This window comes from Anopheles maculipalpis, chromosome 2RL, assembly GCF_943734695.1.
Source record: "Anopheles maculipalpis chromosome 2RL, idAnoMacuDA_375_x, whole genome shotgun sequence".
Lineage (NCBI taxonomy): Eukaryota > Metazoa > Arthropoda > Insecta > Diptera > Culicidae > Anopheles > Anopheles maculipalpis.
This window is the reverse complement of record NC_064871.1, coordinates 18,166,630-18,181,295: the sequence shown is the minus strand read 5'-3', so window position 1 is coordinate 18,181,295 and position 14,666 is coordinate 18,166,630. Positions and strand designations below refer to the sequence as shown.

Genomic DNA, 14,666 nt, shown 5'->3' with positions numbered 1-14,666 from the left:
TGGAAATACGTTCCTGTCATTAGATGAATCAAAATACGGTTAAAACACATAAGATCATGAAAAAAGTTTTTTAACATCCCTTCGTTGCATTTTTCAACTGGATTGGAAGGATTTGGTTTGGTGCGCCAATAAAAAAGTTGTATTTTTTTGGGTAGAAATTTTTTAAAACTTATTACAGGTTTTTTTTTATTATTATTGCACAATCATTGGTACATTTTTGGACAAAAAACGAAGATGCTACAGATCGTTCAGTTGCTGTTGATCGTTCGACCAAAATTTGATCAAGTAATACTAAGCAGAAACGTCGAAATCAGATTTTAAAAAAGCGGACATAAAGTGGTCTTATACCGTCACCGTATTGTTCGTCACTGTATAACCTATATCTAAGGAGAAACCAAGACAGGACCGGAGTTCAAATCCCATATGAACCATTCCTCCATAAAGAGGACAGACTATTGAACGAAATAGTATCAATAAGTCTAGTAAATCAGTGGTAGTTGGCCGGCAAACCGTTTCAATGCGTGCAATTCGTAATAAGATTTTATGCCTTTATTCTACCGCCTTAAACGAAATGTAAAAAAAAGCCTCCAGAACATGAACCAAAAATAGTACTTCAACATTGCGCCTGCAAACCGTGTACACGCAGATCACGGCATCACCAGCCAGTTCATTGAATACCTCCTGTGAGGTTCCTCGGAAGATGATTATGAAGTTTCGTTTCGTTGCATAGGTCCACTGTGTGTGTGTGTGTGCGTACGATTTTTTAGCCTTCCAGTGTTTGGAGAAAGAATTCCCATTCGTTTTCGGTTAAAATTGGCCCACTAATGGGAGTAGTGATGTGGCATCCCTCCCGGGTGGTGCGTGATGATGGTTCGGGGAACAATTTCCCGTCGAGAACGAATTCAACGAAACATGGAACCGTTTCAAAGCGATGGAAACCATACGATTTGGAAGCGAAAGTCTTGCTGTGACACACAGGCAGACGACGAATTCTTTGTCGCCCTTGAGTTTTGGTCATAGCATGGTGACTCATCGTTGGCGTTTATTTTTGTGCCGGCTTTGGGTGTTGCAAAAATGGCGGTGGAGAAAATGAGCGGATGTCATAAATGTGTGGCGCGCTGACAGTTTCTGGCTCGTCTGTCTGCCCTCGGCTGTGGTTTTTCTTGAAGAGCTATTTCTCGTAATATTTTAATGAGTTCTAGAGTGTTGTCTGGATGGATGAAGGGGGCTTGAATCGTATTCAAATCATTAATCTGGCGTTACTAAAGAGACCTTGAAGGAATCTTTACAGGACACTGCTTCTGGATGCTTATTATAGGGATCTATCTTCTTCTTGGCTTAACGTCCTCTAAGGTCCAGCCGGCCATCGAATAGCTTGCTAAATTTGCCGATATCACGTAGTTGGATAGTCAGTCCACACCACGGAGGGACGGTTCGGATGGGATTTTAACTCCGGTCCAGCCGTGTAAAGACCGGTGCCACTGTCGCCTACATCGCTGGGCCGCCCCAGAGATGTGTCAATCTTATCCAATTAATTAGCCAGTTTTTGCAGATATTAAAGCAATAAATAAACCGAAATAAACCAGCTCTCTTCGTCAGCTCTCAATGTTTTACACAATCACAATTTACTCAACACTATGACAATAGAAAACTTCTTGAGTGTTACTTTGGCTCAGAACCGATTCCACTTGTTGGTACCAGACTAGCTGGCCGTGCTAGTGTTTACCTCTTGGCAAATTGAAATATACAGTAAACAACACACTTGTACACTACTCCTCTTCAACATCATCAAGTATTGAGAGACGGCTCTTAAGCTACGACCAAGCCCCGAGCCCCAAGACCAAAAATCTTCCAACAGCTGAAAGCTTCCATTGAACGAGCGTCCTGCTGCTGTTCATTTAGTTATCGTGCAGGACTTCAAGACTCACTCGGCAAGGCACGAGAGTTTGGTTCAAAAAGTTCTCCTCTTCTCCTCCCGCTAGGTTTGAAAGTTTTATGTGAACACGCAAAAGAAGAGACTCTGCACGCCTGTTCCTCGGCCCGACCGACCAACGACTTGGCAAGTACTTGCCGGGTACGAATTGAATTCAACGAACTTTGAGACGATAAATTATGAACCAGAGCGAAAGGGAACTGGACCAGCTGTTGGCTCCTTTTCACAGGATATCGCTGCTAACACAGCGTATGTGCAGCACAAACAGACCGCTTGAAGGCTGTGTATGGTTCAATTACTGGTAAGAAAAGAATTGCCGTTCTGCGTCATGAAGGTGGTTTAAGTTTTTTTTTACGATTATTTTTCTTGCGTTGGCTTTGTCTTTCACCTATTGAAACATTCACAAACGCTTGTAATCGATTATCGGACGAACTATATTGATCATCATAGGTTGTTGGCGTTGATGACGATGGCTCGGACGACGGGCAAGTTCGCACGAAAGTGGTACAAAGTTGGTATCAGTTTTTGTTTCGTTTAACATGGATGAATGGAGACACGGTAGTAATCGATCGTACCAGCGTAAGAATCTAATTTACCGGTGTTGGATAATGGGGATGGAAGGTGGTCCGTGTCGTAGCTTGGTATCATGGGGTAAGTTGCTGAACGTTCGCATGATATGTTCGTGCAGGCGATGCTTGGTCGGTTTTCGGGGATATTGGACGAATATTATAAGTTTACTCCATTGATATCTTGTGAATCGCCTCACTAAGTACGAGGTTATCTCTAGACAATTTTAAATGACTAGCGTGGTAGATAAATGCGCCTGGAAGGATGCAATTTGCAAGACATTCGTGCCGCCTTTCAGCAAAAGCTACAAAACAAAGGCAACAAGTAGGATAATTCTTCCTTCGAAACAATGCTTTCCCTGTGTTCACCGATTTTCCTTCCCAGCAAGATAAAGACCCACGGACAGGGTTTGTTTGCATGTAATTTCTTGGAAAAACAGTTCCTTCGACCCCAATCCGTTATTGTTTTGTGTGCTGAGAGCGGAAACGTTGCAAAATACAGCGCGCAGCAGCGCTAAAAGGTATGACAAATCTTCCCCCTTCTGCACAGTTGTAGGCTAGCGAGTCCTTTTAAAATGTTACCAAATGAGCAAGAACCTACCTTAGCGTTATAGCACCGAAGCAAAATAGTGGTGAAGCTCCGACAGAGACACAATGGCGCTCTATTGTCGCCTCCAATCGTCCACTGTTTTCGTCTAGTCTCCCTTAGAAAAGTGTACCCATTCTTCTGGTCCGTTTCGGTTCCTTCTGCGTGTTTCGCTTGCCAAAGGGAAAACAAAAATTACGCCCCGTTGCATGAAACTATGCGCTCGATAAGCATCGTAAGGTGAGCAAGCCCCCGTTTGTTGCTTTTTCAACAACAATTGCGATAATAGTATACACTGCACAATCAAACAACGTATTAATTGGCGCCCGTAAAACCGCTTTTCGATACAAAACCTTGCTTCACCTGTTCGTATCTCGAAACATCTTCACAAAAACACACACAAACACACGATTCATGGCACCAAGGCATCACACTTTCACCTCCCCCGTTATGACCTCGCGAGTTTACCGTCACTGACCACACTGGCGCGTCGATGTCGTTGCACTTTACCGCTACACCTGCACTTTATATGCACAAAGAACGAAAGATCGGCTGCGACGATCTTCTATAGCATCTATAAAACGAATCCGGATCTTCCGATATAATGCGGCTAGGTGAGGTCGTTCGAGAGACGATCACCAAATCCGGCATACGGACAACGTGCACCGTTGGCGGCTGTTGGCAGACTCGGTGTCGTTACTGCTGGTACGATTAGGAAAGGGCACCGATAGCTAGCGGAGAACCTACTTTAAGGAGAGCTCAGTGAGTGAGTTCGCATTGCATCGATCGAAGCTACCCACGTTGGCACTCATGACCGGTGTCGTACTTAACTCGTTACACGTGTTATTGCTGTACTATTCTTAATGTTAAACTGCGACCATTTGTGGGTATTTTATGTATAAAAAATGGATGTTATTATTAACTCTACTGATTCTCTAAATATAAATTGCATTTTTGTTTTAAGAAATTTATAATTTTGTCAACCGAGCATGCCCGGGATAGGGCAAAGAATAAGGATGAAATGCCTTACTATTAATGTTCATTGTTTCAGACAACGTGCCGTCATACTTGATCATAAATAAATTTGTAAAACTCACATAACATGGTACTTTAGCACCTTAGGTCACAAAAATATTTTTTAAAAATATTTTTCGATGTCACCTATTTTATGAATTCATCCACAATTTGGCTTTGGAATTGTTTTGATATATTCTTCTCTGCAAATTGCTGTTATATTTTTGATATTTTCGGTCGGTCGGAACTGGGGTTCGTTTAGGTTGGTATTCTTGACATCCACCAGAATCCCTGCAAGTTTCATTTGCTTAAATGGTTCCAAAAATGTGTCATATTTGTGATAATTTTTGATGAAAATTACTACTTTTGGGAGGCCCCTTGTCCATTGTTCCTCCTTCTGCTAAAAATCTTGCAGGTCAATGGGCAATCCTGGAGAAAAAAGCACATGATGTGACATCCTTTTCAGTGCCTGTAAAACCGTAGCTCCTGTCGAATGCTACAATTGTTTAAAAAGGTTGGACAGCCAGATTGAGGCTTCCACTCTGTGGACTTTCTCTTCTCTAGAAGTGCCAGCATCTTAAAGATATTTGCTCGAATGATCCAACGATCTTCGACTAGCAAACCGATCACCAGGTGACGCTATAATTGCTTGAAAAATCGGAATATATTTTCGCTTTTTTATGCATATGTTAAACGTAAATACGTTGCCCATTAGGCCCACGCTAACTAAAGTAAATTATTTGTAAAAAAATAACAGCAAAATTTGTAAGCTAAAAACAATACAACAACTATATATTAAATATCAGATGACAAACAAAGTTTAGCAAAATACGGTCAGACCGTTCTTATCGAATAAAATGAAGAAATACTTCAGGTAAATCACCTTAAAGATGAGGAAAAATTTGAAATATTTGATTTTGTCTCTACTTGCGATTGATTTCAAACTGAAACCAGTAGAAACATTCCTTACCCTTACCTTAGGCCAACCCATCTCACTAAGCATCTCACTCGCCAGAGAGTGAGTGCCGCCAGGCGTGTGCATATGCTCTCAAGTCCGGAGGAAAATACCCGAACTAAAAACAGCCAGCGTTCGTGAGAGCGAGGAAAAGCCAGCAACACGTTTCCCATCAGCTGTTTTGTTTACATTTTTTTCACACATGCCGCACTCGGTTGGGCGCATGGGGCTTTTCCCGACCGGGCGTACCCATCTCTGTATTTCCATTGCTTCCAACCTTGTCTAGCCGAAATGAGTGCCGATTGGAGCCGAACTGAATCATCATGTACGGTTTCGGGGAAAAAAAACATCCCAACCCCCAATACTACATTTTCTGCGCGAGGTATTCTATTCTGTACGGAACTCATTCAGTGGTCCACCCTTAGCTGGGGCACCAATAAAAGGAAAGCACAAAAAAAACCCCCCCCAATTTACTTACCGTGCTGCTGGGCCAATGCTTGCAGTAGCGTCGGGATGAGAAAATCTCGATTCCAGATAATGCTTGGCCATGGTTCGAGCGGTGTTAGACGATCTTCACGATCGATGTGCCGCACCTTGGACGACGTGCCACGTCCGCACGTGTGCGAGTGTTGAATTTCGAGCAGAAACTTTTCAAAGTTGCTAATCCTTCGATGTGTTCGATGCTTTTTTAGCCGCTTCTGTGGTGTCTCGCGGTGTGACTGGCAATCACCGTTCGCCGGACCACCGCACAGTCCATTGAGTTTCCGATGCGATTTGGATGGATTGCGTACACCGTCTGACACTTTTCCGTTCGATTTTCGTTGCTTTGGCTCAACATTCGCTGGAGCAGTGCCGTTGGCAGGGGTAGATTCCACTGCGACAGGTTTGGAATTTGCTTTGCATCCTTTGGTGGCATTATCCCGAACTTGGGCCAGCTTTGCTCCACTGGCTGGTGAAGCGATGCCAAATGGATGAGCAAAGTAAAACATACATATCGGGGCCGGATTCTGAAAGTGGAGGGAAAATAGTGGAAAAAATTAAATTAATGGAAGAAGGCAAAAATGATAAAATTGCTCCTTAAAAATTATGAAAATCACAGAACAATATGAGAACAGTGCATTAACTTCGTGTCAGCAGCACATCATTGCTAAGCCACCATTTTCAATCCCTTCGATGACAGTTTGGTAGCAACTGCAGACGCCCCAAAACCGACCCAAATGATCCCCCCCTCCCCCGCTGGATGTAATTAATCTCTCGCATGTGCTTAACGTAACACCGAAGTGTTGTTTTCTTTTTGAGTGAAAACACATGGCGCACAAACATATAGGAAGCAGAGTGTGTGTTCCTGAATTACGGGCCCAGCCCTGTCTGTTACTGGGAATTGACGGAACCATTTTTATTTTCCTTATCGGTCACAGGTCATTGACGGTCAGTTTTTTTTTTTGCGCACACGGACAAGACATCAGACAGACATCATAAGTGGATCTTAATTAATGATCAAGATACAGTGCTTTGTCAGCTTGCTTCTACAGCTGTACAGCTGTGTTTGCAAAGAAGGGCCTTATGGATTCTCGGTTCTCGTCAAAGATCGATCGGCATTCTTGGCTTGCCCTCTCTGGTACTTCTGGGTGAGGCAGTTTGCATATGCTAGACCATGTGCTTCCTTGTTTTCGGTTGATTGACTTTGATGATCGGATCGTAACTACTAAATGGCTTCATTACAATTTAATTTAGCTATTGTGGATCGGCATACATGGGGAATCGATTGTAAATTTTACTACTCTTTTGCATAATTTAAAGTTAAACTAATTATTCTATAACTTACCTGCAACAAGCGATAAACAGAAGCAGTTGTTGTTTTTCCTTCGTTGTTTTTACTACTCATTTTGTTTGCTTTTCTCTACATACACAGACTTTACCAATTCCGGTTTAAATATTAACAAGTAGCAATCAAACTCGATCACTTTCCTCACTTTAACTGATTGATTCTCGTGCTTTCGCTTTCAACACGATCATTCTTCACTTCTATAATTTCACTTCTTCCGTTCTTTATTTATTGCCAGCACTTTTCAACACATAAAAACAATACACACACCGCGATGCATTTTAAATGTAATCACTTTTCAAGAGAACACTATCGTACTATTATTGCACTAAATTATTTGTATTCTAAATTTCGTGGGCTGCCAGCAAATAAATAACATTAACATCAACATTCCAGCTCATTCGCAGCAGGTCCCAACAATTGTTTGAAATCAATTGGGCTCAACAAAAAAAGGTGATCCTCACCGAAACCCCCATAAGTGTCAATGTCAGTCAGTTTCTCCCAACTAAAGGCCACAAACCAATTTTAGCTTTGCGCGAGGTTGGGTCGAAAAATTGCATTAAACAACAACATCCACACGCCCTGCTTAAACCTCCAAGTTTCAATGAACCGGAACCAACGACCTGGCACGAATTGGACACGATAACTCAACCCTTGTTTTCTCTCTCTCTCTCTCTCTCTCTCCCTTTCACTTGTAATCTATTTATTCCTGCTCTTAGTGCACCATACTGTTTCCGGACACGATCAATTCGACCATCACCTTCCGCTTGGAGTTTACCCTCACAGCTGCAAGGTGAGAGACAGAGCACTAACAAGGCCACGGGGGGAGAAGCATCAACTGCACTTGTGCTGCTATTTCATTGCTTTATAAATTATCTCTCATTTACTACCTATTCAGCTTATATTTCTAAACAATTTTCAAATTTTTTCTTGAACCACTTTTAAGGTAGTTAAGTGAAATTTCCCACTGCATTATTGCGTAGTTGTTTTTAGCGTGAGTAAAACTTCCAAATCTGGGTTAAACAGTTTTTTTTGGCAACCCAACTGTGGCCACAAAAAATAAAACGTAGTATTTGAATGCTTCGTTTCTATGGCGAAAGGAACGGGCCAGAGCCTCCAATCTAGAGAACCCCCGAATAAAAGGTACAAATCATAAACTTAATATGAACAAGCGGAAACGGCGGAAAAGTTAATGGTGTTTTAGAACGAATCCATTCTCACTCTACTTGCCAGTTCCGATTGGTTCCAAAAAAAAAACCTTTTGTAAGTTCCCCTTTTCGTCCCCAACTCCTAGCCTGTCCCTCTCCTGGACTCTGTTGCGGGATGTCATTAGTGAAAAGTAGATCATCACCATGGCCCTTCGGTGGGTTGTTTGTTGGAGCTGATCCGATGATAGTAAACCAATTTCACGGCCCTCGCTACGTTGGCGTACAGGAATTGCACCGCAATTGTGATAGTTAATCCTTAAAGAAATAGCCCTTTTTGTAATTTGATGCCTAAAAGATATGGCGAATGTTGTTAGAGTGTTATCTGGAAACGATTAATCTACCATTACACCATATCCGAGAAAGCACTTACTACGCGTGTACACCGAAGTACACCTTCACTAGCTTGTGCTGGTGGCAAACAACTTTGGTGCGTCACCCAGGACGACGCCCAAGCGTACTACAAATACATCTCCCCTTCACCTACACCGGAACCGAGCTTCTTAATCGGCCAAAATGGCGCCACAACAAAAACAACCGCTCCATCGCGCTCTCCTTAAAGCAAGGAATGCTGAAAACATTCCCCAAAGGTAGGCATTGGTTTCCAAGACGCCCGCACCAAACGACGGCCAAAAGAATGCGAACAATAGCAGTCGCACCGTGCAAATGATGCAGCCGTATTGCTATGGTTTTGATTGATTAAACATTTTCGGCTTCGGTACGATCGCGGCACCATCGCCATCGACGGAAGTGGATGAAACCGCTGGAATTTTTCGCCTTTCGCCCACCGGTTCCCTGGTAACCGGAGGGCGTGTAAAGGCGTGTCCCTTGTGGGCGCACTCAGTAGCGAAGCGGATCTGTCAATAACGACTTTTGATATGCATAATTCACTGGGAAATTGAAGATCTCTTGTGCACTGTTGCTGGTAAATTATGCTCAAAACAAGCATCTTTAGAACATCACCAATCAGCATCTCGTACATCTCACTGCAGACTGCAAAAGGAACGGAATAAGAAGGAAACGAACGCACTAAACCCTGGTTTCGAAAACCCCAAAACGGACCGAGTTCCGCACGATCACGCGTCAACTATTTATAGGCATACGAGAAGACAAAAATGGAACATATTCTTCTTGCAGTCAGAGCTGTCTGCTCTGCCACGGTGCGCGGCCCTTCGTGTTGTGTTGGCCCTCAAGAAAGCGGCACTCCTCCTCGTTTTCCCACCCGAATATATCCAACCAACTGATGATAGAACAACGAATTTTTATTCACCAACACTGTGAGCTCTTGAGCGGTCAAACGCAGTGATCACAACAACGACAACAACCCTCCGATCACGTTCAACGCACTGCACACCGATCAAAAAAAAACCCCCGACGAAAAATCCGTTACCAACCCGGCGGACGAACAACGCGCGACTAAACCGATACTTCCCTCATTCCTAACGCAACCTGCACCGCACGTGCTCTCCTTCTCACGCACACTCGTTGCTATCTCTTTCGATCCACCCCCGAAAGGGCGCAGAGATGGCTGGGGACAGACACCTCCACCTTCCTAAACATCCGCACTGTAATGGCGCAAATGCAAAAAAAAGCACCTTCCCGAGGTTTGGAGGCGCTCTGTCACCCGGCAACGCATCAACGCTGCTGCTTGGGGTTGGGCTTTGTTTTTCTACCCCAAGTCTGTTTTTCACGCACCCTTCGGCGGGGGTGTGACGTTCTGCGTTCCGATCAAACCGGGTGGATCGGAACTGCTAACTTCTGCATTTCGGCACACACGGACACACACCCACACACACACAAAATGAGGGAATAGTTGAGGACAGAATTTGCCCCGATGCAATAACTCAATCTCGAGCTGGTTGCTCATGGGTTGGAAAGGGGGATTCCTTTGGGGTTTTTGTTTCCTCCTTTTTTTTCGGGAATGACCCAGTTTTTGTGTCGAAACAAAGTACCACCTGCCTGCCAACGTATTTAAGTAAAGAGCGAACATGTAATTGCATGTTCAAATGGCAATAAAACTGTATCAGCAGCAGTTGTAGCATGTACTGATGAAATGATTTTAGCAATAGGTCAAAGGTGAAATTAAAATGACCTTCATTTTGAACACAAGTTCTTCGTAGAAATTCACTTTATATTAATGAAGGCAGAGGTAATTGAAATGTTGAATTGGTTTTCGTTCCTTGTGTTGAGCACAATAGAAAAAGTTTGCTCTTTTCCTCTGGTTTACAGTAAACTCTCAATAATCTGCTGCCACTGTAATTTGGAAAACCTGTCTTATCGGAACATTTCTGACAGTCTCTTTATTTTCAGTACAATTACTTCTTCTTGGATTGATGACCTCCGGTGTTACGCCGGCCATTTAATTTCTTACTACACTTATCGATATCATGTAGTTGGATAGTCAGTCCTGATTACGAGGAAACGGTGGAATTTGAACCTTGATCCTGCCATGGTAAGACCAGCGGCATTGTCGCCTTACCTCCCGGCATGCTCTGTGTTTGAATTCTTGGTCTTCCATTTTTGACGTGGGTTCGAACTCGAGGGTTCGGAGATGGGAGCTCGGAGCCTTCGTTTCGGAGTCATGGAATCGGAGCCGTGGGTGCGCTCCGCAGCGCCCAAAATTAGCTTTATTTTCTGATGGAACGCTCCCCATTACTAGATACCAGCATCCAATTTCCAAGATATAGACAGCTCGTAAAAATTCAACAGTCCCGTTGGCTTTCAGAATAGCGATTCATAGTACATACTTATCAGGCAATACAACTGCTTAACTGTCTTGTTCCTCTGCAGAAATCTGCCTGGCAGAAAACCAATATCTAACCTTTCTGACGAACGCATCAAAACGCCGTCACTTCCGAGATTTTGTGCCACTTGTTCATTACATTCTTTGTTAAGATTCTTGATAGAGGTTTAATCCAATGATGCCTATTTTACTTTGTAAATAACCCGTAACTGTATTCCTTTTCGCCTTTAAAACCTTCCAGTTTAGCTTTCGACACCGAGCAAAAGTGAATGGGTTCGAAAAAGATGGACCTTTAAATTTCTACGTAAGGGCCTGTAGTGTAGGCGACAGCAGCGCCGGTCTTCAAACGACAGGACTGGGGTTGAAATCCGGACAGCCCCTCCGTATGTGAGGACGGGCTATTCAACTACATGGTATCAGCAAGTCTATAGAAAGCCATTGGCTTGAGCAAATGGCTCAGAAGATCGTTAAGCCAAGAATAATATTAATAAGAAAAAAAGTGTCTATCTGCGAGGCGTGGAGCTCCAAATAGGAGATCGGCAAGCCCATCTTCTAATCCCGTGAGAGTTTCCTAATCCACCTTTACCTGGCATATGATGTTGCTCATCGTTATGCTTACAAGTCTTGCCGGGATTCCTCAACAGCTCATTGAGTTGTATAATTTTACCCTAGTTTTGCTATTATATGCGGCTTTGAAATTAAATATAAGACAATAAGAGTGTAGCTGTTGTTTTGTTATCGTCTTCAAAATTGACTACTACTCTGTCGAGGTCAAAAGCTTCAATAGTTCTTAACTGTTATGAGTTAACCGCAGAAAAATCTCTGGCTAGTAAATGTCTTATTAAAACAGCAGGTCACTATCGGTCTCAAGTTATTCCGGAGATTTCTTGATCCACTTTTCTAGTATATAAAAACGTTGTTTCTTTCAAAATTTCAAAATTAAAAACAACTAATACTAAACGAAACATCGGAATTCGATTGAAACGAGCGTTTTTTTTTTCTTTTATTTTAGAGATTTGTCTTCCACTCTGTTACGTTATAATTTGTTTTTTTGCTATATGTGTGTGTGTATCCGTTTGTGTACCCTTTACCTAACAGCGAGAAAATTTTAGCTTTACTACGCAAACACACGGACGCATTCGCGCACATTATCAATCTTTCCAACTAACTTGTAATGAATGGTTTTAATAGTTAATAGGCGCGCATCCAATTCTTCTCTTTTTTTCATTTGTTCTGCAATTTGGAGTTGTTTTCTGCAATAAGTGTGCATTTGGATCCAAAGTTGTTGTATTTTCTGCTTGTTTTACATCATTTGTTCACTTTCTATTGCATATTTTCGCTTCGTTCATTTGGTGTGTTCATATGCGTGAATGTGTGTATTTTTGTGAAAAAATTACTCGAATTTGGTTTGATAAACGACCGCACAAACAACACATGCTTGAATTCAAATTACTAGGTTTATGTATGCTCTAGGGTAACGTGTCATTTTTGTGAATGTTTCCATTGCATGTATTTATTATCTTGCATCCACCACTTTTCGAGTCCAGTGCCATCCTAGCACTAAGATGGCCTAACCAATTATTGGCCTAACTTAGCATGAGTTTATCAGCCATCAATTCTCAGGCATTTTCCTGCTCTGCTGTTCTACTCTATACGGCGCAAAATTCATAGATTTCCGGCAACTTTCTACTCCGACGACCTGTCCTAAATAGTGCAAATTATATCGATTTACGCTGTAAAGTTCTGTTTATTTTGTGTCTCAATTATGTCGCAAGCAAAAGAACATACAAAAGAGCAGAAAAATAACTTTTAACTTCATCTCGTTACAAAACTTCCTGTTCATTATCGAACACCAGTTAGGAGGAGCTTTTACACAGGTGTTTACTATTTAAATTAGAAAATATATATCGATTAAATCTATTAATATATTGTTTTCACTTATCCTCTCTCTCTCTCTCTTTCATGTACCACCGCATCGTGTCTTTCCTTCTTATTTGGCAGAAACGTGTACACACCTGATTTATGTTACCACTCTCTGGTTTTGCGTGCGCATAGATAGCCTCATTTCGTGGTTGAGTTTGATCCCCTTGTATGTTTTGTTTAAATTACCATCCTTTTACACCGATCATAAGAGCTCTTGTATCATTGTCCTTCCACTTTGCTTCCTACACTTAATAGCCTTCATTCTTTTTTCAAGTGCTTCAACAAAAGGAAACAGTATAACCTAACGAGTTTATTACATTCGCCTTCATTGAAGTTGTTCCTTGTTAAATGGAGTGGATTTTTATCTTATCCTTTACCGTCTCTCAAAGCGCTCATCTTTGCTTCTAGGCCATAAGCCCCATTTTCATCGCTGGTCTCATATTCCCTAGCCTAACCATCTTAGCCCGATCCCCGATTTGCCGTTGTTGTCTAGGTGTGTATTATATGTCTTTCAATACTCGACTATAATGTATGTTTGTGTCTAATTAGCATCGCTTTATTAGCTTGTAGTTTAATTGGTAATATATATATATATACTAGGTGATCACAGCTGATGAATATATTTATATATTATTTTTTCCTTTTCGTTTTCCCCCTCTTTCTAACTAGTGTTGAACCGCTAGTGATCCGTTCCACTGCCACTTTGCTTTACATTTCATAAAGTTTGTCCCATTGTAGTAAATATGCAAATATTTAAATTTTTTCCTTGCTTAAAACTTTCATTTCATCGTCGATTTTTGTTTTGTTCATCGAAATCGTATCGAAAAGCTGTAATATACTGGGAGAGTGAAACTTTATTTAGCGCTTCTACTATACCTTACAGAGAGGATGATTGTTTTGTGAAGTGTGCACAAAATTCTACATTACGTTTGCTTGCAGTTCAGCAGCGTGTCAATCGCGTCATTGTTGCCAAAGCGAAGGACCCAAAAAAGGAATCATTTCGTGCCGGAAGTTGGTCATTGGTATTTTCATCGTACATGATATATCGGTTCTAATTGAAACTCCAGTAGTCAATCAGTATCCGTCTGCAAAATACAGTGTACCGCATCCTTTCCAGGTTGCATACTTCAAATTCGGTGCAAAATTCTACTGTGGATGTGCCGTATGCCAGTTCTCGTATAATTTCAGCTGATCAGAAAATGCAAAGCTGTCCAAAAGTTTTATTATTCACGCACTTGCAATTTGCAGTAGCATTTTCCGGTTTTCCTATGGTAGATGATTGATTATGACGTTATAAATAGGGTGCCTATAGCTTCAAACGTGTATACATATTTACTGGTAAATGTTTTCTGAGCTTTGTTCACTACAATCAAACGGTGCAAAGCTAATACAAAAGAAAAAAAACGGGATATCATTAAATCAGAAGAAGATTTCTCACAACGTCTCATAGTACATAGCAAAACCGAACAGAAAGATTTCGATGGAAAGCATCTCCCATGACTAAGGTCAGCGGCGGAAGAATTTTTAATTACTCATTGAGTTTTTCTTTTTTAATTTTCATAGTACGGTGAATAAGTCTGAGGTATATGTTCCCACCACAAGGTACCATCTACCGGGTGTGTGTTTTTTTTTTGCCTTAGCTATCATGATCATGAAAAAAAAAGAAAGCGATCAAAAAACGAAGTAAACGCACACAAACGAGGGAAACTTAATTCTTATACTAGAAAAAAAAACCTTTTTTCCAAATTTACGACATTAAAAAAAATGTGTTCCACTGTGCGAATGGTTTGATAGTTCAGGATTTCACTATACGTAAGAAAAGCTTCCGTGCGCAGTATCCGTGGTCACAATGTTATGGAAGAAACCGATTACGCTGGGCTACAATGCTGCTACTAGTCGTCCCATCATTATTGTGG

The 14,666-nt window shown here is 41.7% G+C and overlaps 3 protein-coding genes across 3 annotated transcripts in view; 1 reads left to right on the top strand and 2 right to left on the bottom strand.

Moving 5' to 3' along the window:
• The window catches only part of LOC126564958 (uncharacterized), a 43,622-nt gene extending 36,683 nt beyond the window's left edge, over nucleotides 1-6,939 (bottom strand). The window contains exons 1-3 of the mRNA XM_050222092.1: nucleotides 6,880-6,939; nucleotides 6,046-6,061; nucleotides 5,533-6,003 (exon numbers count right to left, since the gene is read on the bottom strand). Coding sequence (XP_050078049.1) covers nucleotides 5,533-6,003; nucleotides 6,046-6,061; nucleotides 6,880-6,939 — 547 coding nt within the window. The remainder of the gene's footprint in view (nucleotides 1-5,532; nucleotides 6,004-6,045; nucleotides 6,062-6,879) is intronic.
• The window catches only part of LOC126559613 (E3 ubiquitin-protein ligase hyd), a 265,881-nt gene that overhangs the window by 55,745 nt on the left and 195,470 nt on the right, over nucleotides 1-14,666 (top strand). The gene's annotated exons all lie outside the window — the stretch shown is intronic.
• LOC126557492 (ATPase family AAA domain-containing protein 3A homolog) overlaps nucleotides 12,032-14,666 on the bottom strand; it is a 235,400-nt gene continuing 232,765 nt past the window's right edge. The window contains exon 4 of the mRNA XM_050213284.1: nucleotides 12,032-12,042. The gene's annotated coding sequence lies outside the window, so the exon portion shown is untranslated. The remainder of the gene's footprint in view (nucleotides 12,043-14,666) is intronic.